Source organism: Panthera uncia, chromosome E1 (assembly GCF_023721935.1).
Source record: "Panthera uncia isolate 11264 chromosome E1, Puncia_PCG_1.0, whole genome shotgun sequence".
In the NCBI taxonomy this organism is placed as follows: Eukaryota; Metazoa; Chordata; class Mammalia; order Carnivora; family Felidae; genus Panthera; species Panthera uncia.
In genome coordinates this window covers 6,613,424-6,639,459 of record NC_064814.1, presented here as the reverse complement: position 1 = coordinate 6,639,459, position 26,036 = coordinate 6,613,424, and the positions used below count along the sequence as shown (strand labels likewise).

The 26,036-nt window shown below is 53.6% G+C and overlaps 3 protein-coding genes across 3 annotated transcripts; 1 reads left to right on the top strand and 2 right to left on the bottom strand.

Annotated features, from left to right (window-relative positions):
* Positions 1-897: 897 nt before the first annotated feature.
* Positions 898-5,878, bottom strand: MRPL27 (mitochondrial ribosomal protein L27). Its single transcript, XM_049635850.1, has 4 exons — positions 5,793-5,878; positions 3,562-3,693; positions 3,081-3,148; positions 898-1,297 (listed from the first exon to the last, which is right to left on the bottom strand). The coding sequence occupies exons 1-4, from the start codon at positions 5,830-5,832 to the stop codon at positions 1,091-1,093; spliced, it is 447 nt and encodes a 148-aa protein (XP_049491807.1). The 5' UTR covers positions 5,833-5,878; the 3' UTR covers positions 898-1,090.
* A 39-nt stretch (positions 5,879-5,917) lies between these two features.
* Positions 5,918-12,989, top strand: EME1 (essential meiotic structure-specific endonuclease 1). Its single transcript, XM_049635848.1, has 10 exons — positions 5,918-6,229; positions 6,835-6,944; positions 7,035-7,843; positions 7,933-8,060; positions 10,324-10,413; positions 10,501-10,622; positions 10,812-10,935; positions 11,191-11,306; positions 12,083-12,272; positions 12,503-12,989. The coding sequence occupies exons 3-10, from the start codon at positions 7,060-7,062 to the stop codon at positions 12,677-12,679; spliced, it is 1,731 nt and encodes a 576-aa protein (XP_049491805.1). The 5' UTR covers positions 5,918-6,229; positions 6,835-6,944; positions 7,035-7,059; the 3' UTR covers positions 12,680-12,989.
* On the bottom strand, positions 12,983-26,036 carry LRRC59 (leucine rich repeat containing 59). Its single transcript, XM_049635849.1, has 7 exons — positions 25,704-26,036; positions 24,530-24,589; positions 22,592-22,750; positions 22,257-22,361; positions 19,097-19,169; positions 16,890-17,063; positions 12,983-14,965 (listed from the first exon to the last, which is right to left on the bottom strand). Exons 1-7 carry the CDS (start codon positions 25,806-25,808, stop codon positions 14,721-14,723), a joined length of 921 nt encoding a protein of 306 aa, XP_049491806.1. The 5' UTR covers positions 25,809-26,036; the 3' UTR covers positions 12,983-14,720.

Genomic DNA, 26,036 nt, shown 5'->3' with positions numbered 1-26,036 from the left:
GCCAAGGATCTGCAGGAGGTGGAGAATCTGGGGTCATGTCCTGAGAAAATAAGGTGACAAGTTCAAGGCAGACCTTCTTAGGTTGGGAGGCTTCTGTGCCCCGGTCCCTGAAGCTCCTGCCTGCAGGGCTGAGAGTCCTTGGAAGGAAGCCACTGGACTCTACAGGCCCTGCTGGGGCTGCAGCTCAAACTGCCCACCCCCAACAGCCAAGACAGCCCTCTGCCCCAGCTGAGACTCTTCCTGGCCTTGCCACTCGAAGCCAAGCGTCTAAGGTCTTGGGCTGGACTGACAGTGAAGGCCCCAGCCCAGTCCAGGCCCAGATTGAGTTCCTAAAGCCAGATCCTTTGCTGTTTATGGTTTGTGATAGATCAAGAACCAGAAAACGATGTGAGGTGGGCATGTCTTTCCCCAGGAGATGGAAAGCAGCCCATTTGTCACCCATTCTGCCTCATCACTGAAAGGACCTGGGTATTCCAGGGTAGATGGGGACTTTCTACGCTGGACCCACAGAGTCAGACAGGGGTTGGCCATGTGGCCACTCCTGGGGCTGCAGCCCCAGCTCCCTCCAAATATGGCTCCAGGAGAGGACATGACCATGTTGCTTCCTTTACAGCCCCTCCCCCACACCCCCACTCCCCCCAGGATCCGGCCTGGGATGGGTTCCTGGGGGAGAAGGAGCAGTAACACCCTCAAGCACAAGCTCTCCTCCTCCTTCCCCTCGGGGAGGTGGCTCTAAAGCAATCCCTTCTCAAACACACTCCCCTCTTCTCTTTTCCTCACTCTGGCAGGCCGCTTCTCTGCTTTCAGGGTGCTCCGTGGTGCACACTACAGAACGTGGGTAAGGGCCAAAAGACCAGTAAGCAGCGCCATCCAGGTTTATCCCTACACAGCACAGACTCATGACTCCAGCACACTTTATTTCTGGCCCCAGGTCAGGTCTCCCAAAAGCCAGTCACTTCAGAGTCTTCTGCAATCACCACCAAACAGACGTCCTCAGTAGACCTTGTCGTGCCAACCCTTGACTTCTGCCGCTGCCATCCTCTCCTGTCACCTGGGCTCCAGTCTCTGTCCGGCGGCCTCGACCAGGAGTTCAAAGCATAGCCACCAGTTTGAAGGTGCCCTCAGGCTTGGTAGGAACCACATGGACAAAAGTCTTATAGAGCACAGCACCCTTGGGCAGCCTGGTGACCAGGTCCACAGCCTCCGCGTTGCTGGGACTGGGCACATAGACCTCCTTAGTGTAGCGGACTATCCCCTCCTCCAGGGCATAGAGGTACTTCTTCTTCCCCAGCCCCACCTGCAACACAAAGACCCAGTCAGCTGGACCGACGGCCAGGTGGTCCATCCCAGGGCTTCAGAACAAACTTCTCGTAAGGATTCAGGCCCTGGGCCCAAACGGGAGATCAGAAAGCTCTATCCTGGGTTCCCTTTCCTACTGCTTGGCACTTCCTTGACTTCTACTTCTTTACCGACCCTGGGACAGAAGGGGGAAAACAAAAACTCTGACAGCCAATCCACGGGGTTGCTCCGTCCCCGAAGGCTGGTATCTGGACCCGTGTCTGTGCAGCTGGCCAGAAGCCACACCAGACAAATCCCCGAACCCCAGGCCCGGGGAAACTGCCCCTAATCACTGCCCCTGGGAGCTTGCCTCGCTTAAAATGAAAAAGCACTGGAGTTGTCAGAGTAAACACACGTTTGCCATATTTTCATCCAAACAGTGATCTCTAAAGTTCAGGCTTTACGGGAAGGACGGAGCAAGGCCATATCTATGGCAACACGTACACTAACAAAACAGCAGTACCAATGGTATCCGCTGATATGTGCATCAACTCGGTTAACCCTCACCTGCCGGGGCAGCTGTTTATTTCTAGCTGTTCTTTGGGCGAAGACTATGAGCAGAGAATAAACTAAATAAACTACGAGTTGCATACACGGTTTGTAAACTGTATGTATTTCGGCATTTTTCTTTAAGAGCTTGAGATTGGCAACACGGTACTCAGTATTTCTCTGATTAAAGGAATGAGCCCTGGAGCGAGAGTGCCTGGTTCAAATCCCAGCACGACTACCTACTATCGTGTGACCCAGACGAGCTGTGTTACTTCACTGTGTCTGGGTTTTCTCATCTGCAAAACGGGGGTGATGTTAACTGCTTTATGGGGTCAACTCGAGGAATTAAATGAGTTCATCATTAAGAGCTCAGAATACTGCCTAGCTCAAAACACGTTAGCTATTGTTATTGTCGCTGTTATTACTTTGGCAAGTCCCAAGAGTTAACACAGCCACACAGCCAATGTCTCAAGTTCTAAAAGACAAAGCTACTGCAAGGACAATCAATTCACATACAAATTAGCATTTCTGACGTAAGTATTGGCTACTATCAGTCTTTCGGCGCCTCCTAAAATTGCCAAAAAAGGGGCAGTAGGGGAAACGGATTCCAAAGGAAACCAAACCAACATTTAAGATAACGTGAAGAGTCTCATACCGATCTGCGTTGACAAAGATCTTTCCTACGTCAGAAAGTAATCCCAGCTTGCTGAAGCTGAAATCCCTTCCTGCTGTAGACCTGATTTCTTGCATGTCCGCTGTATTTATTAAATCCAAACTATCTTTTCCAGCCATCTATTAACTTCGTGCAAAAGAGCGGTTAGAAAGAAAGAAAAAGGAATACACTGGAATTAGCTTCCCCAGATTCAAAAAATATCTCAAATCACTAAGCGTCTCCTCCTCTAACAGGTGGGGGTTAGAAAGGAGACCCGAGAGAACCAGGCTGCTGCTACACAAGGCAAGGCACAGTGACCGGGAGTCAGGCATCCCTGGCATGAACCTCAGCTCTGTCACGTGGACCCCTCCACTCTCTAAGTCTCTGGCATCTTACCTGGACAATGGAGGTGCCATCTACCGCATCACAGGGATGGGCTAAGGGTGAAACGAGATAATGCAGGCCCAGCAAGCAAAATGATGATTGGCATTTGATAAGTACCCAATAAACGCAACTGTCTTGTTATTTACTATCATGCTTAGGAGCACAGAGAGGTGGTCCTGGGAAAGAAAAAAGGGGAAAGGGCCACGGAGCAACTCACATGGGCGCCCGGGTGCCAACGGAAGTGGCGCTGAGTCGCAAGGATGTTGCCAGCATGAACGTAGTGATCTAAAAGAGAAGTCCACAAGCACACTGACTCTGGGCCCCAGTGCTGGGGCAGCACAGCTAACTGCTGGGAAAACACACCGGCCCTCGCTTTCCTGGACCAAGTGCCGCACGCTGACCTCTAAGCCTGACCCTGGACAAAGTCAATTTCTTCATGCAGCAGCAGCCCCGGGTCTCCCTCTGCCAGTTTTCTCTCTCCAGTCACGTGGCCCAGGTTCACAGCTATCTGCTCTTCCTCAGGACCCCCTCCCCGCCCCAGGTCTTCTCTGCATCTGGAATCTGGGATCAAGTGCTCTGGCGAGCTAAGTGCAGAGCAGAGGACCAGGAGTGTGCGTGGTTTTCCTGTTCTGCAAAGGAATGCTGGGGACAGCACGGGAGGGGGCAGGTGGGAAGTGGAAGCCAAGGCACACCCTCACCCTCCATTTTCTTGAGGCCAAAGCGTTTGCCTGGTGACTTTCCACCCAGGTTTTTGGAGCTGCCGCCTGTCTTCTTGGATGCATGTCTGATGGCAAGAGACGCAGTCTGAGGGGGGCCCAGCAGGGTTGTAACTGCAGACAGAACATAAAGTTGTTCAGAGAGGCTCCCAATCACTCCTCCTCTGCCTCAATGGGCCATCTGCTAAGCTGAGAGGTGACAGGGGGGCAGTGGCAGGGGAGGGGAGGAAGATATGTGAGCAGAAATGCCACTTGACTGTGTTGGTTTTCAGGGAGTGTCTGCAAGTCCTTGGCCTTCTCCCACGGCAGGGGACAAGTCGTTCCTTGTATTGTCCAGGGTGTATGCACTCATGCGAAGAGTGTGTGTGGCCAGGGGAGGTGGTGGGTAGTGAAATATTCACGGAAGATAAATAAACACCATGTGCCCTGGGTCCTGACACATTCAGTCCTGTTGAGGAGAGACAAACACCACAGAAAGGTAAGCCATCAAGAGGACACCACAGAGCTGCTGGCTTCAGCCTCACTCACCACATGTCGTCAAAGCTCCAGGCACTGTGGAGGGGCCAGACCACAGGGCCCAGCAACAGGACACCCAGACAGAGGGTCCTGCTGTGGCCTCACCCACCACTTTCTCAGCCATCCACCCATCTACTGCACACCAGATACGTGTAAACAAAAAAGGGCAGCTTCTCTGAGGGTGGCTCCCACAGGCTCCCAGCCATTTCAGAAGGCTAGATTCTCTTGGGCAAGCCTATCCAGCACAGGTCCTAGCCAAGACTGACACCCTGCCCTTGACAACCTGACCTCCCCATACGCATTCCGAAATGCTCAACGGCATTTACTTTTGCAAAAGGAAGTGAACTAAAATTCACACTAACCAAGCTAGAAGCCCCTTGCTATATGACAAGCACAGGGCTGGCAGTCCTTGCTCTCAGGTCTCCGGACACAGCCAGGGCTATGCCAGAGTCTTTAGAGAAGTCTTGTGAGTCCCTGGAGCCTTCAAGTTCAGTGTTCCTGAAACCAGGTTTCTGAAGTTTTAACGAGCACAGAGAGTAGCTGGGGCAAAGGACCAGATATAAATACTCAGAAAGACATGTTAAATACCCAGCACCGGGATCTATCTACCTTTAAACCTATTTGTTTATTCATCCTCTTATTAAGCTGAAGAATGGGGCTTTTGTTTTACCTACATTTTCTCTTTCCTAAATCTTTGCCTTTCAGCCTACTCCCCATCCTTCACCTCAAAGTAAATGATGCGACTACCTATGCAGTTGCTCAGGAAGAAATCAAGACCTTGCAGATCGCTTCCCTTGGCTCATCTCACATATCCAGCTCACCAGCAAACTCTGGGCTCTATCTCCCAAACAGATCTTAAAAACCACCCACCATTTCCCTCCAAGTTCACTGACACTAGCATCTTGGGGAAATCCTCTCTCATCAAGGCTCCCATTTCAGCTTCCCATCTGGTTTCCTCATTTCCACTCTTAACCCTCTTTAAATTCACGTAAGAGCAGCTGTTTGCTTCTCAAAATGTAACACTGGCGTGAGTCACTCTCCTGCCCCTCATTCTCTGCCAGGGCTAGGCCTCCTATCGTGCTTTGGGTCTTAACTTAGATGTCACCTCATGAAAGGCCTTCCCTAATCACCAACCCCCGCGCCCAGAAAAGACACCCCCCCACACACGTATTTTTGCTTTCCTTAACAGCACGTGTCACAATTTAAAACCATTTTGTGTACGTGCTTATTATGTATTGGCTTCTCCACTAGAAAGAACCGGTCCGGGGGACAGAGACTGTCTTCATCTTCTCTGCTGAGATCCCCAACACCGAACCACAGTCTAGCACAGAGACCGAGCGGGTTATTTGGGGGGGGGGGGGGGGGGACCAATGAACAGTATTTATAGATGAAGGGATCCAAATACACCAGGGAGTGGAAGCGAGGTGCCCAAGTCACCAAGCGCCAGGGAAGCTGTACTGGCGCGCCCGGCAAAGGAAGAACACGTGCTCCCCCAACCCATCCACCACCCACTGCCGGCCGCCCGAGACGTGTCACGTGACCGGTGACAGCCGCCCCTCGAAGCTCGTGGGCCCTCCCACACGCCCGACTCCGCGCCCAGTGTCCTCCGCACAGAACGGCCTCCACCCCCAGGCTCCCTGCAGGGTCCCCGCTCCGCCGGCACCCCTCGCCCCGCAACAGCCGCGGCGTCCCGTTACCGGCCGCCCGCGTCCTCAGCGCCAGCGCCGCCGACGCCATATTTGCCGTACATTCGCTTCCGGTCTCAGAGACCTGCTTCCGCTACCGGGCGATCTACTTCCGGGGTCTTCGCGGCCGTTGAAAAAGTGGCGCGGGGAGTGGCGGGGGAGCGTCGCTGTGCTGGCGCGGCGGGCGGCGAGTGGGGGCCTGCCTCCTGAGCACCGCTCTGCAGGGCCTGGGTGACCAGGGCATCGGGGGCTGTGCCGCGCCGTGCGGACGAGCCGGGCGCGTCTGGCAGGCAGCCTCGTTTTGCCGGACGAATGCGAGACCCAGGGAGGGGACCGGGAGGAGGTCCCTCTGGAGGCATTCAGCGTGTTTACTGAGTGCTTAGCGTGTGTGCCTCGTGCTGTACCGAACGCTGTAGACGCACGATTTTACTCCTCAACAATGTTACCACGTAGGTATTGTTATCATTACATTGGAAAGCGAGGCTGGGGAAGGTTAGGTGGCTCATTCGGGGGTCACACCTACAGCGTTAGTGAGTGTTTATTCAAAGATACGGATTCTTGTACCCGACCCAACAGTTGCACTCCTAGGTGTATGTGCAAGAGGGTTGAAAACACGCCCCCACGAAAACGTGGAGATGGATGTTCGCGGCAGCATTGTTCATAATGGGCAAAACCCAGAAGCGAACCAAATATCCAAGAAAGGATGCCTTGATAACCTGCATGTCAAACGCAGAGATCAACCAGGGGTGGTGTTGAGTCTTGGCGTTAAAATTTTCTCATGGTAGGGGCGCCTGGGTGGCTCAGTCGGTTAAGCGTCCGACTTCAGCTCGGGTCATGATCTTGCGGTTCGTGAGTTCAAGCCCCGCGTCAGGCTCTGTGCTGACAGCTCAGAGCCTGGAGCCTGTTTCAGATTCTGTGTCTCCCTTTCTCTCTCTGACCCTCCCCCGTTCATGTTCTGTCTCTCTCTGTCTCAAAAGTAAATAAAAAAAGCGTTGAAAAAAAAAAATTAAAAAAAATTTTTTTTTTCTCATGGTAATCTCCACTTTGTTTATAGGTCGCCTTGACCTAGAAGGGATTTGAGGCGTCCCGTTCGGCTACAGACAGCTGAGTTCCAGGTTGAATGTGTTGGGACCGCATCCTGTCTTTTCTGTTTCTCTAGATCCCGTGCGTATTTCCGTAAAGTTGGGCCACAGAACGTGTCCAATGGACTGAATTCGGTGCTAGTCTGTGTCTCATCTCTTTTTTTCCTTTTAGGGAATTAATTTGATAGCACCTATCGATGGCTCTAATGAAGTCATCACTGTCGCTGGAGTCCAGTGAGAGTGACTCTGAAGAGTTGCCAACGTTTGCCTTTCTCAAGCAGGAAGCGTCTTCAGCGAAGAGGGGGCAGCCTCAGAGGGAGAAGATTGTTATGGTTGATACCTCGGATTCTGAGGCCTCCCGTCCTCCATCACCAAAGTTGAAAGATACACCACCTGTCCCAGACATAGCGGAACCTGTCCCACAAACGGAGCCAGTCAGGGTGCTAAGCAGTGGAAGTGAGGATGAGGAAGAATTAATCCCCCTGGCCCAGAGGCTTACATGTAAGTTTCTGACCCGCAAGCAGTTGAGCCCTGAGGACGCTAGCTCCCCGATTCAAACTGTGTGGGGTCATCGGAGTACTGAAGGAGCATCATGCGGCTGGAAAAAACAGTCCTTTCCAAAGGTCCCTGGTGCCTCCTTCCGTGACACCTCAGAGAGACGTTCATCAAGTAACAGGGACCCTGTGGGAGACCGTCTGTGCCATCAGCTTCCAGCCTTCCAAGCCACCTGCCCTGTGCGGAGCGACAGCTTGACAGCGACCAAAACAAATGCTGAAGCCCCCCCACTTCAGAAGAGAACCAAGCATGGTCAGAAGGTCCGGAGGAGAGGCTCACGGGGATGCCAGCCGCGGGGACAAGCAAGCCAGAAGGAGAGCACCCTGAGACAACCGGAAAGGCAGAAGAACGCGGCCCCGGTGAACAGGCTGAAAGCTCAGAGGCCCGAGGAATGCTTAAGGCACATCATTGTGGGGCTGGATCCAGGTGCTCCTGGCAACTGTCTTCATCCTGTGCTGGGCCCTTCCTGCTCCTGGGCCACCCACTGATAGCGCCTTTCCTGTCGTCTGTTGCAGTGCTCTTACAGATGGAAGGCGGAGGCCAGCTCCTCGGGGCGCTGCAGTCCATGGAGTGCCGCTGTGTGATTGAGGCACAGGCCGTGCCTTGCAGCATCACCTGGAGGAGAAGGGCCGGGCTAGCTGAGGTAGCAGCTTTCTGGCTGACGTCTCTCCTCCCCTCTTCGAGCCACCCGATACTTGTGCTTTTATTGTTAAGAATATTAGGCAAGGTCCCAGCAGGAAAACAGAAGGCACACTCAACTTAGGGTAATTTGAGGAGGATTTAATAATAAAGGATCTGTTTTTTAAAGCGTGGGCAGGCTACAAGGAAATGACAAGGGACGACACAGTACCTCAAGGTAATAATAACACCGTTAACTCAGGATTTCTCCACCTCAGGTACGGTCGGCATTTCAGGTCGGATAATTCTCTGTTGTGGGGGCTGTCCTGTGCACTGTAGAACGTTGAACGGCATCCCTGGCCTCTATCCACCAGATGCCAGTTAGCATACTCCCGGGCATGACAATCAAAAACGTCTCTAGATGGTGCCAAACATCCCTTGTGGGAAAAACTCACCCCTGGTTGAGAACCACTGACATGTTTCTTACCATACCTCGGCCTGAATGGATGAAGGGGGGAAGTGGTTATCAGAATCCAGGAGAGAGAAATGTAGACAGCACCCACCTTGAGAGAGGCTTGACCTCCAGTAGAGGAAGGTAGCAAACCTAAGTGACCCCATCTCGAGGGAGCCAGGGAAATATCTCGACTTCACTCCTCCCTCCCTCCCTCCCTCCAATCTCCTCCTGGGTTCCCCGCCAACCTTTGTACCAGACAGCCTGGTGATGCGGCCTCCTGCAGGGAGCAGAGTGGGGAAGGAGGGAGAGGGGATCCGTGGGGGGCAGAGAGAAGGTAATTCTCACAGGATTTCTACTTCTCTCTAGCTGGGCTTTGGGAATGGGTGGGCTTGTGCTTGAATCTCAGCCCCAGGCCTTTATGGCTATGAGCCTAGGCAAATTATTTCATCTTCTTGTGCCTCATGTGTAAAACGAGGACACCGTTACATCCTTTTGGGTGCCCCGTGTCGTGGGGACTAAGATAACCAAGCACCGGCCCGTAGCAGGCACACAGCAAATGTTCCTTCCTTGTGTTCCTTCCTTGGCCCGGGCTCCCAGGTTACTACAGCTGCTGTGCCTTCCACTCATCTGGTCTGTGAATCCACAATACTCCACCCCTCATTTAAGAGTTTCTAGATGAAAACGTTAAGATTTTTTCCTCTTGGGGCACCTGGCTGGCTCAGTCAGTAGAGCACTTGACTCTTGATCTTGGGGTCATGAGTTCAAGCCCCACTTAGGGTGTGGAGCCTGCTTAAAAATATTTTTCCTCGCATTTGGCTCTCATTTGCTCAATAATTTAGGGCAATTGCATACTTTTTTTTTCTTAATTGATTTTATTTCTTTTGAGAGAGAGAGAGCACACACAGGAGGGGCAGAGAGAAAGAGAGAATCCCAAGCAGGCTCCACACTGTCCGTACAGAGGCTGACCCAGGACTCGAACTCACGAACCGTGAGATTGTGACTTGAGCTGAAATCAAGGTTCAGACGCTTAACCGACTGAGCCACCCAGGCACCCCTAATTGCACACTTTTTAATTTGGGTTGTTAGCAAATCTTTATATCCATGTCGCAGCTTAACCTTTCAAGGCACTTCCACATTCTCCCTCGTGTGTCAGTCGCGGTCACCCCAGTCACCCCGCACAGAGGGAGTTCTTACCCCCACATCACAGGCGGGGGGAGGCAGGTCAGAGGAGCACAGCTGAGCGGGAACTAGAACCCACAGCTCCTCCCACTGCACTTTGCTCTGTTCTAGGCCTTGGCTTTTGTTTCCAGGGACCCAGTCAGAAAACTGCACTGGCCCCGCTCCCGGTCACTGTGTGACACTGGATTGTTGGCCCTGGTGAAGAGAAGGTGCTCTCCCAGGCGGAAGTTCCCCTGTGGCTCTTACCTCTGTCACACAAAACCTGTGTGTGTGTGTAAGGGCCACTCAGCTCCCAGTCAGCATCTACCCTCAAGGGCCAAGTTACTTATTTGTACCAACCCCTCTGGAAGAGTTTCCTTCCCCTCCACCCCCGCTATCCAAAGCGCCCAGAAACATTGGCAGTTCTCAGCATTTCCACACCTTTTACTCACCGCCTCTGAGATGCAGTATGCCAAGGTCGAGCAGGGGAGGACTGGGAGGGACAGGATCACGGGTTACCATTTCTGGCCACCACGGCTTCATTCCAGAAGAATACTGCACAAGTGGGCTCGGCTGATGGGAATAAGTTCATCACCCAGAAGGCCTGGGTCTCTCTCACGGGTGCTGAGCACCTGCTGAGCTGCCCTTCTCTGCTGGGTCCCGGGTCCTTTGGCAGGATGGAGAGGAAGGCTGGGTGGAGGAACCGATGGTCCTGGTGCTGCTCCTGGCAGAGACGTTTGTGTCCATGGTCTACAAGTTCAAGCAGGTGGGCAGAGACGAGTGTCCCGCGAGGCACGGGACGGAGGGCCGACTCTAGGGAACAGACGTTAACACAGCGTCTGCCTTCGCGCAGGGAAGCCTGGGTGACTCTGAGAAAGGGAAGGAAACACTCCGGAGCTTCGTAACTGACACCGCAGCGAGGACAGCTGGGAAGGCTCTGTCCCTGGTGATTGTGGACCAGGAGAAATGCTTCAGGTTTGAATTTGTCCTCGAGACAGCCTGAAAAGGGGCAGCTCTTGGGCCATCGGGGTGCACTTACTCATCCCAGATCTGGGTCCTCCCTGGCAAGCCCTGTGGGACCCTCTGGTCTGGTCTTTTCACCCCTTTCCTGCCTGAGCTTAGCCTGGAGCTGCTGCTCTTTGACCTCCCCCCCCCCCATTCCAGCGCTCCCCATCTTCCGAGAAGAAGGAAACCGGGAGTGGCAAACAGAGAACAGGCCAAGGAGAAGAAGCGGAGACAACCAGAGGCCAGCGCAGGGCAAATGGTGTCCAGGGTAGACGTGTCCAGGGTAGACGTGGAAGAGGTAAGAACTCGGTGTTGCCCGAGTCGGGCTGGGCTCTCACTCTCCCCTAACCCAGTTTGCTGTGGATAAGGAACAAAGTGCCTGCTGGACACGACTCTCTGCCTTGGCACCGAGTAGGAGAGAAGGGGCTAAAACAGGGAGCCAAGGCGCTGGGGTGCAGCTTCGGCGGGTGTGAGAGGGCAACTTCGACGAGGCCGAGTCCCTCTGCCCTTCCAGCCCGTCCCGCTTTTGGGTGTCTAGGCATTGGTGGATCTGCAGCTATACACCGAAGCCCAGACCCGAATCGTGCAGAGCTGGAAAGAGCTGGCCGACTTCGCCTGCGCATTTACAAAGGCTGTGGCCGAGGCGCCCTTCAAGTGAGTGCCCCCAGCAAGTCTCCGCCCCACCGCCGGGCCTGGTTCTGTGCGGATGTCCTCTTCCCCCGGGGTCTGCTGCCGGCTCATTGTCGGTCAAGCTGGCGGTGGAAGGAGCAGACCTCGTGCTGGGGATTCTCATGAGGAGCCCTCAAGCCTAGCGCCTGTAAAATGTTCTGCTTTAACTCATGTGTAAGTTCGTGGCCTGCAGGCTGCCCTGGGTCACCAGTAAGCCAAGTTGCCAGGTTTCATTACATGGCAGGTCACAGTGTAATAAGCCCTCATGAAACAAACTTTTAGCCTACTTAGTTCTAGGAGTGTTCATGGTCGGAATTTAGAGTTAGTAAAAGACCTCAGAGACAATTCAGGCCAAGTCCCTCCTCATTCTATACCTGAGGGAAGTGAGGCCTTAAGAGAGTGCCTTGTCTAAGCTCCTAGCAAGTTAGAACTGGACCAGGTTCCCCGATTGCCTGACACCCGGTCCCTTGTGTCTGTCTGTCCTTGTGGACACTGCTATCTGGTCAACACAACCCAATTTCAGCATGTGAAACAATCTGGTACTTTCCTGGTGCTTTCTCTCTTAATGGAAAGGACTAGGTGTTGTTTTTAAGGGAACCAGCAACTAGCGGTGTTTGGGAACAAAGCACTCAAATAGGCCAGATACGACATTGTGCCTGCCTCTTGGGGGGGGGTCAGTGGAAGGAGGGAGGGTTTTTAAGTTCCCAGCCGAGGGGACAGGTGGAGTGACTGACTCATGACTCTTCAACTGCTATTCACAGGAAGCTTCGAGATCAAACCAGTTTCTCTTTCTGCCTGGAGAGTGACTGGGCGGGAGGGGCAAAGGTTGACCGAGCTGGCAGGGGGCTCGCGCTGGTCTGGAGGAGACAGATTCAGCAGCTGAACAGAGTCAGCCTGGACATGGCCAGTGCCATTGTGGACACCTATCCCTCCCCGCAGCGTCTGGTCCAGGTATGCTGCTGCAGGGGTCACCCCCCACCTGGCACCCCGTGGCCTCGGTGGACTCCCAGGCGGCTTCCTTGGGGCACACCGGTGGTCCACAGTGTGGGCCTGCTAAAAGCAGTTAACACTGACCCGGGGAGGACAGGTTCTCCTCCCCAACACCCTAGCTTACTGCCCCCTTATGGATGCACAAGGGTGACTGGATGGTACAGTATTGAGAGGTCACTTGCCACTTGCAGGCTTACAGGCGGTGTTTTTCGGAGCAAGAGCGCCAGAATTTGCTTGCGGACATACAGGTTCGCCGTGGGGAAGGTGTGACCTCCACCTCCCGCCGTGTTGGACCAGAGCTCTCCAGGCGGATCTACCTTCAGATGACCACTCTGCAGCCAGCTCTCTCTTTAGACAGTGCAGACTGACGCCAGCCCTCGGGGACAAGGTTGACAAAGAAAGTTTGCATCTCCTCCGCCTTTGGCCACAGGAAGAGACCGGACACGCCTCCTTGAAGCACAAGCCTGGGTCCGACCACAGGCTGTTCCCTGGGCGCCCTTATCTGCAGAAGTCTCCCTGTCAGCTTGGGACAGATGGCTGAGATACTTGTGTTTCCCTTCACAAGCCTTTAATTTTCCTCTCCTAGCAAAAACCCAGCTGCCGTGCACAAATCACCCCTCCCCCCTCCCCCAGCCAGCCCTCAACCCTCAAAACACAAAGAAACAAAGACAGACCACTCAGACACATATTTAATAATTGTAGAAATCCAGAAGAACCTCAGCATCAAATCTCGAGATCATGAGTGAACTTCCCTCAGCGGGTTGACTTGACTAGGGCCGGGTGTGCCCTGCCTTCCTACACCCACTGAAGCCGCCTCAACCAGCCCCTGTGTGGGGACTTCCATATCCTCTTAATCTCATGTCACGTACTGTTTAGTTTCAATAAAGCATTTGTACCAATGGCTCTGGAGCTTGGAGGAAGACTAAGGAATGTGTAGTGATTCTGAGTAAGGTATGGGCTTTTGCAGCAGAGCTATCTGGGGAGGGAGAAAGGAACAAGTCACTTCTTCCAATAGGACGGTCATAAGTGGCCATCCTATCCAAATGAGCCACTAAGGCTAAAAACCCTGGACCTCACTCTGTCTCTGAACCATGACAGGTTCTTGTTCCCCTGAGGGAGAGACAAGAAGCTGGTAACTGGGACCTTTCAGTGAATGAGCACCATGATGACCATTTCTTTTTCCTTCATCCGGCTTTTGTGAAAAAGAGAGGCCAAGGAGGCCACAGAGCAAGCAGAGGCATAATCTGGGAGACAAGAGGATGGACAGTCCTGCCCGTCTGTGCCGGTCATTAGGAAGTGCACCACTTTTAAACTCCGTGGTGCCACTCGCTTCCCTTCATTGCGGAGGTGGTTCTAGGTCTCGACCCAAACAATTCTAGACGTCCATCTCCATGAAACTTTGGAATTTTCAGGTTGACTTTGACTTACTTTGTCGCACCAACTACCAACAGCTGCCCGAGACAATATGGCTTTGCAATGGTCCACCTCGTTGTTTACTGGCAATCAGGGAGTTAATGCTCTAAAATTGAGGCAAGGAGCCTGGGCCGTCCCCATTTTGCGAAAGCCACATGAGCCGGGGGGCAGGGCTCTACAGGAGCTGCCAGGACCCTCATGGCTATGAGATTTCTATTTGTGGGACATGAAGCTTGCCTACCGTCAAAGATTTTACACTCCAGCTGAGAGACACTCAGTTCTGGTGTGACTTCTGTTCTCTCCTGACATTATTATGGAAGCAAAATGACAAGAGAGAGAGGATACTGGAGCAGGAGTTCAGTTCTGCCTCAACTAGCTGGGAGACCATAGGCAAGTCACCGAAGGCCTCAGTTTCCCTGTCTGCAAGTGTTCTATTGGACTGGGTGGTCCTGAAGTCCCTTTCACAGCCTGAGGTTTTATATGGTCATTAAAAATGTCTGAGGTCCTTAAGAAAATAGGTATCCCCCCCCCCCCCTCCCAATTTAGGCTAGATTTGCCGAGTATGGTGTTCCCGTAGTCCCCAATCACACTGCCTCCTGATCTGCCCTGGCTGCCCAGGGAGGAATGAAAGAAAGGGTTTGTGACATACAAAAGTATAAATGTAGTGACAGCTGACCTGACCGTTTAGTAGAAACGAGCCTTGCCTTTACACAGCTTTGTAGAACAACTAGAAAAGGCCGTTTTTCCCTCTCCCCACCCCAAGCCTATTCCTTTAGGCATGCAGGTAACTGTCCCCACGTCTCACTTCTTATTCCGCCAGGGGACCCTGACCAAGGAACGGAGAAGTCCTACAAAGAGGGGATCTCAAGTACCAATCGGCAGCCATTTGATGATGGCAGGTAGGTCGGACGCTAAAAAGAGGTTGTGTCCAGCAGAACCCAATTCCATAGGAATCCAAGCTCCAAGGCTGGGAGGCAGCAGGTGTGGAGGACAGGCTCACTGCTGAGAATCGGCCTGCAGCACCCACTGCAGGATGTCGTGGCTGCGCAGACCCCGGACCGCGTTGTCGTAGATGGTGTTCACGCTGGTGCACAGGGGCTGCCGCTGCAGCTCTGTCACCCGACAGGCGACCAGCCCGCCGGCCACACACAGGAGCAGCAGCAGCAGCAGCTTCAGCACGGCCCAGGACCTGGTGTGTTTCCGGGGGTGCGGCTTGCGGGGGCGAGAGCCGGACTTCGATTCTGGAGGGACAGAGTCACAGCGGACAAGAACGTTCAGTCAGTGGGAGACGACCCGTACTCTACCCATTGAGGCAGATCCGCCAGAACCCCCTCCTCAAAGGCAAACTCCCAGGCCCTGACGAGAGGACTTTTTAAGGCCATCTGAGTTCTTGAAACCCTCTGCTTGTGCAGAGCCCAAAACAGAAGTCCTCCTCCAGTGGATCTCAAGAGGATACACTCAGAACGAGGAGTCATTCCGGGCGCCTCGCGGAGCTCAGTCCCCAGGGTCCCTCAGGATCAGGGGAGGGGCTTTTCAGGGGGCAACAAGCACAGTTAGAATGCTGCTTCAATGCTAGAGTGAGTATATATATTACATTTCTAATTTTTTTTAAAAAATTGGTTTTGAGGGGTGCTTGAGGAGCTCAGTCGGGTGAGTGTCTGACTTCGGCTCAGGTCATGATCTCATGGTTTGTGAGTTCAAGCCCCACATCGGGGTCTGAGCTGACAGCTCGGAGCCTGGAGCCTGCTTCGGATTCTGTGTCTTGCTCTCTCTCTGCCCCTCCCCCATTCATGCTCTGTCTCTGTTTCTCTCAAAAATAAACATTTTTTTTTTAAATTTTTTTTAACGTTTATTTATTTTTGAGACAGAGAGAGACAGAGCATGAACGGGGGAGGAGCAGAGAGAGAGGGAGACACAGAATCGGAAGCAGGCTCCAGGCTCTGGGCCATCAGCCCAGGCCCGACGTGGGGCTCGAACTCACGGACCGTGAGATCGTGACCTGAGCTGAAGTCGGACACTCAACCGACTGAGCCACCCAGGCGCCCCTCAAAAATAAACATTTTAAAAAATAATAAAATTTTTGAAACGCTTTAAAAAAATAAATACAATAAAATAAAAACCGGTTTTGAGATTAAAAAAAAATTTTTTTAGTGTTTATCTTTGAAAAAGAGAGACAACACGCACACGCGCGGGGGAGGGGCAGGGAGAGAGACAGAATCCGAAGTAGGCTCCAGGCTCTGAGCTGTCAGCACAGAGCCCGGTGTGGCGCTTGAACTCACGAGGTGAGACCGTGACCTGAGCCGAAGTCGGCCACTTAATCGACTGAGCCACTCAGGCGCCCCTGGTTTTGAGATTTTTAGCCAAAACTTTTAAAAACTTGACTGAGCACCCACATGCCAAGAACTGCATGATCCCGTCACATAGGTTTTCTTGCTTAATGCTGTCGCTACCCTGTGAGGAGGTGGAATCCTCGTTTTACACAAGGAAACAGAACGGGGGCCAGGCAACCTGCTCCAGGCCAGCGAGGGAGAGCCGCAGCCGGGCCCCACGCCTTCACCCTCCCTACAGAATTCCTTCCCCGGCTCAGGGGTCTCTCCCTCACAGGCCCCATTGGCCCAGAAGGTGTACAATCCTCCCCTATATATGGAGCCATGTCCCTACACAAATCCAACTGGAAGTATTCAGGCAAAACACTGTTTTTTATATAGCATGGCTCCCTGAAGGCAGCAAAACGATTCCTCTGGTGTTCAAGCAAAAAGAGGGCGCTCTGTTCCGACTTGGAGAGAAAACCAGAGGTAGTGCTGGCATCTCTGAGACAGTACCTGCACTCAGAATGCCCAAGTGCACTTCACAGATGATGCGAGGGACTTTTAAGGGCAGTGTGACCACACGCAATCTTCGCTTTATGGCGATTTTGCCATCCAACCCTTACAAGAAGGAAGGGCAGCTCCCTATTCTGGGAACGCTCTAAGCCATGGCTCACCAAACACCTGCACGTAAGCACCTGCTCCCCAGGACAGCCCCCCCACCCCCCGTAGGCAAACCCTCCACGTGACTCCCAGGACTGAGAGCATGCTGGATCTGACCAGGTCTGCAGCCTCGCTCACTGCCCCCTCAGTGCCCCCGCGGCACCCCCGCCGGAACCCTGCAACTGCGAAAACATACTCGGAGCCTGATTTGCTTCCTTCTTCGGCTTCTTCTCCTGCTCCCGCTTGGCTGCTTTGAGGGCGTCGTACTCCTTTCTCCGGCGCTCCTTCTCTTCCGCCTTCTCCCGCTTCCGCAGCTCCCGCTCCTGCGCCTCCTTAGCTCGCTGCTTGGCCTCCCGCTTCTTCTCGGCCTCTGCAGGAAAATCCACCCCAAGATGACTTCTCACCCACAAACCTGCAAGAGTGCTTTCCTGAGTGACTAAAAGCACGGGCTTGGCCTTTCCCTTATGCCACAGGTCACTGAAGCAGTCTTAAGGAGACAGCCGTCTTCCTGCTCTCCAGGAAGTAAGCCCTCCCTCAAACACAGTAAACTGCTCTCAGGGTTTGCTGGATGGATTATTGAAAGGTTCCCAGCCCCGTGCCGTGGAGAGATTAGGGGAATGTAACAAGGGTACATGAGGAAGGCACGGGTGACGAGCCTGGTGATTCAGAAAGCACAGAGGGACACCCTTATTATACAACTTGGCTGTCAAGAGAAGAAACCATGATTCTATGGGATTCCCGTCTTCCCAAGCTTCAGAAGGGAACGTAGCATGGGAAGGGCAAGTAAGAAGACAAAGTGAGCACTCAAGTTCACAGTTAGACACGATGGAAATGTTTTCCTGAGAAAGCAAGACTAATCATTTGTCAGAGGGAACCTCTAGGCTCCCACTCAGGAATCTGTGACACATTCTGATTTACTTCACGGTTCAAGTACGTTTATATCCAATGCCCAGCTTACAAATTACTGGGTTCTAAAAATGCACTTCCAGATTAGTTATTTGGAAGCCTGAAGTACATTTTTCCAAAGCCAGAATGCCACAAATTAGGGAGTTAAACGTCTTTCTGGGCTTAAAAGCCCATCTGACCCATAATGTAGCTGAATTGTAGTGTGCGAAGTACTGGAGCTTTCCACTGCTTTTCTGTGTACAAACAAGCTCCAAGTTCCAGCTGGGCAACGACAATGCCAAGAGCACATTCTACCCCACCCGGAGAGAACATGTGGAGGCAGGAAGTCAAGCAGCAGTGGTCCAAGGAAATACAGCATCACAGCAGCCACGCATGTGAGAAGGCCCGGTGTCACTCAGGCTCTTTCAGGATCTGCCCATGACCAGTACTAAGCACGTCCTCCCCCCCTCCAACCACGGAATCCTCCAGTAAGGGGGCTCAGACATCTGCCAGTCAGCGGAGCGCCCGCTGTGCGCCAAACCTTGTGCTAAGTGCTTGAGATACAGCAGTGAAGACAAATCGGGTTCCTGCACCTAAGACCTTCTACAGACGGAGACAAACGAGTGAACAAACAGAAAAAAGACAACGACATGCGCCTCAAAGAGAGTAACAGAGACTGTGATGGAGTGACGGGAGGGATGCTGCCCAAGTCTGGGTGGTTCGGAAGGGGTTACGGTAAAGCTACGGCAACATCTGAGCAGACAAGGACATGAACCCAGCCGCGTAAAGACCCGAAGAAGAAACCAGGCACAGCCCCTGCAGTAAGACTGGACTTAGCGTGTTCGAGCAACAGCAGAGGCTTGTGTGGCTGAAGTTAACAGCGTTCTCTCCCCTGGGTGCCGGACACAGCTGGAGAAGCAAGCAGGCCTGGGGCCATGGCGGGCCCGGTCGTCTGTGGAGCTAAGTTTGAATTTCATCCTAAATTCAATCAGGAGCCATTAGAGTGTCTTAAGCAAATAGCAGCATCACCGACTTATGTCGTAAACGGATCCCTGTGGCTGCCGTGAGGAAGGGGCACCAGCGTGGAGACAGGCCACAGAGCTGGGAGGGGTCTACAGCGCGGAGGCTGAATTACAGTACGGCCAGGGCGTGGAGGAACCATCACACACGGGCCTTGCTGACACACTGGATGCTGGGGAACTGAAGACAGACGTCCGGACATCTTTCCAGTTTCAGGCTTGAATAACTACAGGAAGGTGACAGTCTAGTCCAGGGGACCCCCGGGAGGGCTCGCAGGGGACTGACCGTCTCGGCCACGCTTAAGTTGAGCTGCCTCTTAACCCTCCCAGCCGGCTGCCGGACTCTCGAGCTCAGCGGAGAAGCCAGGACTGGACACAGATGACACCATACACCACCATGCTACTCCTCACGATGCTTCCACGGACCCCGGCTCCTGACCCGTGGGAGCCAGTGGCAGGGCGAGGACGGGAAGATGGCTGGCGGAGGGACGGCACCTACCTCGTTCTACTTCCAGCCGCCGCTGCCTCTCTCGCTCCTGGTCAGCCTGCACGGCCTTCATGTGCTGTAACACCTGCAAAGGGGGAGCGGAGATCTGAACTAGCCCAAGCCGGGGGCTCCACGGCACACACGTCTGCTCAGGAGGCTGAAAAGCACGACGGCTCCTTTTAGGTGAGCACAGCCCCGCGGCAGCGCGGAGCTAACGGAGGCCATCCTGTCTTCGTCTCCTACCTTACTAAGCCGGCCTTAGCTGGAGAAGGGCCAGCTGAGCCCAGGCCACGAAAGCTGTGAGCAAACACGTTTGTGAAACCCACTGCCGACTGGAGCGTGGAAGGAGTCCTGCTCTTTACAGTCCCTGTCACACGCACGATCTCACGTGTGCACCAGGCAACTCTTGGTGGTGGGCAGGACGGCACTTCCACCGAGACTTTCTGACTTCCTGACCTCCCTCCCTCGGCCACCTTACAAAGTTCCGCTCTTCCCAGTCCTCGGGAGGCCTCTTACCTACGTCAGGCGTAACGCTAGTTTCCCTAAGGGTGGCGACTACCGTCCCATCTGCGGGCGAGACACTCAGTATGTGTTTGATGAACGACTGACTGGATCCCCACCTCAAAAGGAAGAAAGCCAAGGCTGACGGGGGGTGATCTGTCCACCTCGCGTGGCTGGAAGGTAGCACAGCTCAGAGGACTGGTCTTCTGAGCTCCTGGGCCAGAGCTTGTCCCACTCAGGGCAGCACACAAACTAAGGAAGCCTCTAGGAGGAAGCCAAGAGCCATTGGGCCCATACACCGCTCAAAGCCGTGGCTCCCAGAGCCCCTCAAATCCTCGTCCAGTCAGTGGTGGACAGCCCCTGACAAAAACAGCCCCAGAGATTCTCACTACGGGCATGGTTAGGGGAGGAGGTAAAAGACTTTATTTTTTCAGGCTGTGTTTTTAGAAGCTATCCCTTGTTTGTAGAAGAGAGTGAAAGCTTAGAGCCCGGCACAATCCTAACGCTACCACTTACGGACCCTGTGACCTTAGCAAGTGACTCAACCTCTCAGGCTCCCTGCAAGAGCCTGCTTTGAAGCCACAAGGAACCCTGTCCTGAGCAACCCAGGCCTTGAACCTGCTGCAACCTCTCAGAAGGGAGTCAGTCTTACTAAAAAAAAATGGCCACTCAACAAGGAGTGCAGGATCTGCAGGAAGGTCAAGCCTGATGGTGAGAGGCAGCCCAAGTTCAAAGTCCCTGTCTCACTCTGAATTCCAAATACTAAGTAAGCACCAACCATTCAGGGGGTTTTAAGGGGTGTACAGGTCGCTAAATAAAGAGCTGAGAGGTTTAAGAGACCTCCCTTTTTCCCCGGGCCCTAATACATCAGGAGTTAGCTGAAAACAGCCAGTTCAGAAAAAGGAGCGACTCCTCTGGTGCAGACCGTGAGCCCCGAGGGTGGATTTTGTCCACCGGTCCCAGTCCACGTTTTCTGATAAGCACTTGATGAATGCTTTCCAGCTAACAAATTATTTTTAAAAGGTGCTGTACTACGCACCAGGCTTATCGGTGACTACAGCTGACCCATGCAGCCACAAGGTCAGGGCTGGTGAGATCTACGCTATCTCCCGGGGACAACTGACCTCGTTCTGGCTGGCCCAAGCCACGCTACTACGACGCCTAAAGGTGTGCCAGAGACTGCTCTGGGCAGCAGTGCCGGGGAGCGTGGCTCTAGTTACCACATCCACAACGCAATGTGCTACCTGGAGCTCCGTCTGGAAGGTATGTGCTAACACTAAAGACCTCTGTGCTCAACAGAAGTTATCCTTGTAGAGTACGAGCAATTTCACGAGGTTTCACATATTACTAGTTGAATGAATAAAGGGAGAAATGAAACGTGTGCGTACTGGGCATTTCTCGGGTCAGAGAAATGGAAGTCATATCTACTTCCCAGGGTTATGAGGAGCATGAGGTGAAATACAAAGCATGCAGGACAAAGGGAGAGTCATCCCTTACAGCTATCGTTCTTCCTCAGAACACACATCACTCCTAAAGCGCCGGGAGTTCACCGATCACTTGTACTGTTCTCAGCTAAGGGCAAGCTGTTGCCGTGGCTACCTGGCTGCACTGACCTTGTACTTGGATCTCCTGTGCCAGTGGATGACAGAGATGATGAGACTCTCTCAGAAGCCCTGAGCTAATGACAAGACAAGGCCATTATTCTTGACCCTCACCTAAAGACCCGCACCCCCCACCCCCCCACCGTGCCCACATCTCACTGACATCAATTCTAGGATTTAAATCTAAAGCGTTTAAAGTCTATTCTGTTCATCAAGCCTCCTCAACATGCCCAAGTAAGTCATCTGGTGCTCAGCTGAAGCAGCAGCAATCTGTTCTAAAGCTGGAGGGAAGAGGGACTGTGGCTGGAGTGTGAGAGATGTGTGGTGTCGTTCTTAAGCAGCACAAGGCCCCCTCAGGGTTGCTGGCTGTGTCTGCTTCCGTGCCGCCTTTGGTTCCTCGCTCCTCTATCAGATGACTTGACTGAAATAAATCAGATCTGCCCAGGACGTGTCTGCCTATCGGTACAGCACCCAAATGTTGACACCGTTATCAATATTCCTATAACCACCGCGACTTAGAAAGGCCACAGCCCCTACCCTTCTTGTCCCATTTGAACAACTGTCAATAGTGTAATGTGGGATCGGGCAAGGTCCTGGTTTCTTAAATGTTTATTTATTTTGAGAGAGACAGAGAGAGAGAGACAGAAAGAGAACACACGAGAGAGCAAGTGCGTGAGCGAGTGGGGGAGGAGCAGAGAGGGAGTGAGAGAATCCCAAGCAGGCGCTGCGCTGACACATGGGGCTCGATCTCACAAACCAAGAAATCATAACCTGAGCCAAAATCAAGAGTCGGATGCTTAACTGACTGAGCCACCCAGGCGCCCCAAGGTCCTGGTTTCTTAAGAACGGAAGTTTTGCAGCAGAGAAGACAATCTTGTTCTGCTACTTGTAACGTCAACATAGAAACAAAGGTCCCTCTGCCTGACAGGCTCATAGCAGACGTATTTCACTGGGACCTCAGTGCTCAAATCAACACACGGCTACAGGTGCCCTGGGAGGGGAAAACAAGAGGAGGCAGAGGCTAGTCCCCGGGGAATGGCAGAGGGGACCCGGGGGAGCTTCGTGCTTACCTTGTTGGCACACTGCTTACACTGCTTCTCATCCAAGCAATCCCCTGCCACTTTGGCCAGGACAGGATCCAGGGGGTTATCCTTCAGGTCCAGCCACTTCAGGCTCTGAAGGGATAGAACAGAGAGGCTGGCTAAGCCCAAGTTCACAAGAGAGTCCCTCAAGGTGAGCAAAATGAGCAGGAAGAAAGCCCCTGTGTGTTCCAGCTGCAGGGAAAGCCGTGCGAGGCAGCACCAACAAGGTGGCATTTCCGCCAGCCTTGCTCACAGCCATGCTCCGTCGGCCCCCGAGCCCCGTGCCTCACCCGGCGGTGGAACGCTGCTTCGTGAACCGTTACCTTGAGCTGGGCAAAGCTGACGGGCAGGGTCACCAGCTTGTTGTTGAGGAGATCCAGGTGCTGGAGGTTGACCAGACGGCCAAAGTCTGCCGGCAGCTGCTGCAGTCTGTTCTTACTCAGGTCCAGCTTCACCAGGTGTGTGAGGCCACAGAAATCCGACTAGGACCCGAAGAGACAGCGCCTAAGCCTCGGGCGCACACTCTGGTGTAGCCACTGCAGAAGCCCGCGAGCCAGAGGCACCGACGTGTAAACCCTGACCCCACCTGCCACCGGCTCTTCCACCCTGGATGAAGTGCGGCTAACACTCAGCCCCTCTGGTGCCAAGCAGTGAGAAGTACGTGGAAAAGGACGTAGCACAAAGTGGGCACAAAATAAGTGTGTTCCCTCATGCTCTGTTCTCGCTGCGACTGGAGCCATGAGGGGGGGGTCCCTCCTGTGCCCTCACAGCACCCTGTGTTCTCCTTTCACAGGAGCTGTCGAAACACAACGGAACCATCCGCCTTCCTGGAAAGATGATGCGCCCCTTAAACACTCAGTGTCACTCTTTGTTCTTCACGGCACCTAGCACAGTACCCACCTGAAATCAAGCTCCGGCCTCGGCTAAGAGACACTACTCATGCTCTCCGGGGACCTGAAACCGCCAGTGATTCTGCACTGCCAAGGAAGGCACAAACAACTGAGTTCAGACCGAAAAGAGCACCAGGGGCTGCTGGAGTGACTCCCGGCAAAGTGTGCAGCAGCATCAGGCTGCACGGAACTGCCACCATCCTGTCATTAGACATGGAATACTTCCTAGGGGCAGCGGGACCTCAGCTGCTTTTTCAGTGTGAAAAAACGGTTCCCGATGAGCCGCAGGAAGACGCTGCGGATAATGAGCGAGGCCCGGGAGAATACTGAGAGGGGAACAGACTAATGATCCGATGAATAACCTGCCAACTTCTGAGACTCGGTCCCTGAGCCGGAGCCCAGTGGAGTGCGTCAGGGAGTGACACGGCCAGAGTGATGGATGGAAAAGGCAACGAGGAAGGAGCACCGCTCTGGAGGAGAATGGCTATCACCCCGGAGAGGCTGAAGGGCTGAACCACTCCAGGGCCTAGACGGGGATAAAGGATGGTGAACTGAAGAAATCTCGAAGCATATGAAAGAGGAGAACTGGGAGAAGTTGTGCAAGAAAAATCAAAAGGATCTGACCACAGACTGGCTGTGTTGAACAAAAAAAGTGTCTCAAGTAATTCAAGGGTTGGGAAAATAATATGGTAGTCCCCCAAAACCACACTTTTTTCCTGTTCCCCAGCAAAAGGAGGCTGTTCATAAACAGCTTTCTCCCTGCGCTGCACAGCAACTTCCGGAATGGCTTCTAATCTCCTCTACCAAATAGAGAGGTAAACTGTTCTTCAAAGGAATAAAATAAGGCAGAAAAAAAGATGAGCCCAATAAGTGATTCAGCCAGCACTCTGCTGCCTTTAGTGTTTCGTGGCCCGACTTTCCCACTGTTCTGAAGAATGAAGCCTTGCTTCCCTTCTTGCTGAGACAATCCACCCCACCTCACCCACCCCCCAGCATGCTCCGATTCAGTCACAGCCTGTCTGCAGGGCCTGTCCTGAAATTGCGCCTTATGACCTAACTCCTCTAAACAAGAAGGAGAGGGGTGCCTGGGTGGCTCAGTCAGTTGAGCATCTGACTTCGGCTCAGGTCACGATCTCACGGTTCACGAGTTTGAGCCCCGCGTCAGGCTCTGTGCTGACAGCTCAGAGCCTGGAGCCTGCTTCAGATTCTGTGTCTCCCTCTCTCTCTGCCCCTCCCCCACTTGCACTGTCTCTCTCCCTCTCTCTCTCTCAAAAATAAATAAACATTAAAGAAATGAAAAAAAAAAACAAACAAACAAGGAGAAGCGGCATCAGGGATCTAGAAGGAACTGTGCTTGCTTGCCGATCTTACCGGTAGACTAGTCAGTTTATTGCAGGACAGATCCAGTATGGTGGCCTTTGGCAGGGCAACCTAGGAAAAGGAACAAGAACAAAATGTCAGACCAGCACATGGAATGATTCAGTGACATCTGCTAATGAGGCAATTTCCAGAGAAAATTCCCACAACTGGGAAAGGCCTTTAAAAATCGGCACTGAAATATAACGTAGTAAGAGCAACAGCTGCGTGCATCAGCACTTGCTACCTGGTGAGTATTTTACATTACAGTCTTAATCCTCATAACCCTAGAAGATGGGAACTATTATCACCATTTGATAAATGAGGAGGTCTAGGCATAAAGATTAACTAGCTTGCCAAGGGCACTCAAGAGATTAAGCAATGAAACTGGAAATCTGTTCTAACTTCCGCACTACAGAGCCAAGTGCAATTCGTTAAAGGCAGTGGGGAAAACGTAGGTCATCCCAAGTAATGCTAGGGTGGGGGGTGCAGGTAGGAAACCCGGCGGGAAAAGCGGGGACTAAGATCTAACTCTACCCTGGCAACAATCCAGCCGTGTAACCTTCTGGGACCTCAGGCCTCAGTTTCCGGAGTGGGAGCCTGGGAGGAGCGGGGTGGTGGGGTGGGCGGCAGCGCCCGGATTCCAGCCAGTTTAAGCTGGAATTTGGGAAGAGCCCTCGCCGACCCCGCAGTGACACTTCGCAGAGTTCAAGGAAGGACGGACGCCTCAGGGCTGGGACAGCCGGCTGGGACGGCCGGCTTCCTAGAAATGCACGGTTCTGGACCACACCCAGGTCTACCCAAAGGCCTACTTCTCCGCCGAGTCATTCATTCATTTGTTCATTCATTCTCCCAAAGCAGCCAGCCACCACACCGTGGGCGCCTACTTTGAGTCAAGCACGGAGCTGAGCGCTGCGAAAGCCCCCAGACGAGGGGAGATTCACTCCCGACCCGTAAAAAGCTCAGGGCCGAACAAGCAGCTCCTTCTCATCTTCTGGAACTGCGCCAAAGTGACACGTGTACATCCAAGGAAGAAAACTGGGGGCAGAGGTGGGCGCCCGAGGACCGAGTCCCACTCCTCCCACCTGGTTTTAAGACCTGGAAACTGAGGCGTGGGAAAGGAGGCGGCCCGCGCAGGGGCCAGCGCCAGTCTCGGGTGGGCACCTGTGCCCCGCGGGACTGTACTGACCAGCTCCTTGATGGGGACCTCATTCAGGTCGCTGAGGCTCAGGTCCAGCTCGTTGCCGTCCAGCTTGTCGCGGAGGTTCCCGCCCTTGCTGCCGGCCTTGGTCATGGTGACGCCGGCTGAGCGGTGCCGGCTCCGGGGCTCCGACGGGCAGGAGAGGCGCTGAGAAGCCGCTCGTCGGTTCAGCGGACTCGCACCCAACCGACAACGCCTGCGTCCGCCGCCGCCGCAGGTGCGAGACGCCGCCGTCCGCCCGACCGCCCGCTGCACTCTGAGCCCCGCGCCCCGCTCCCACCGGTGCCGCCGCGACGACGACCACTTCCGTGTCCACGTCAC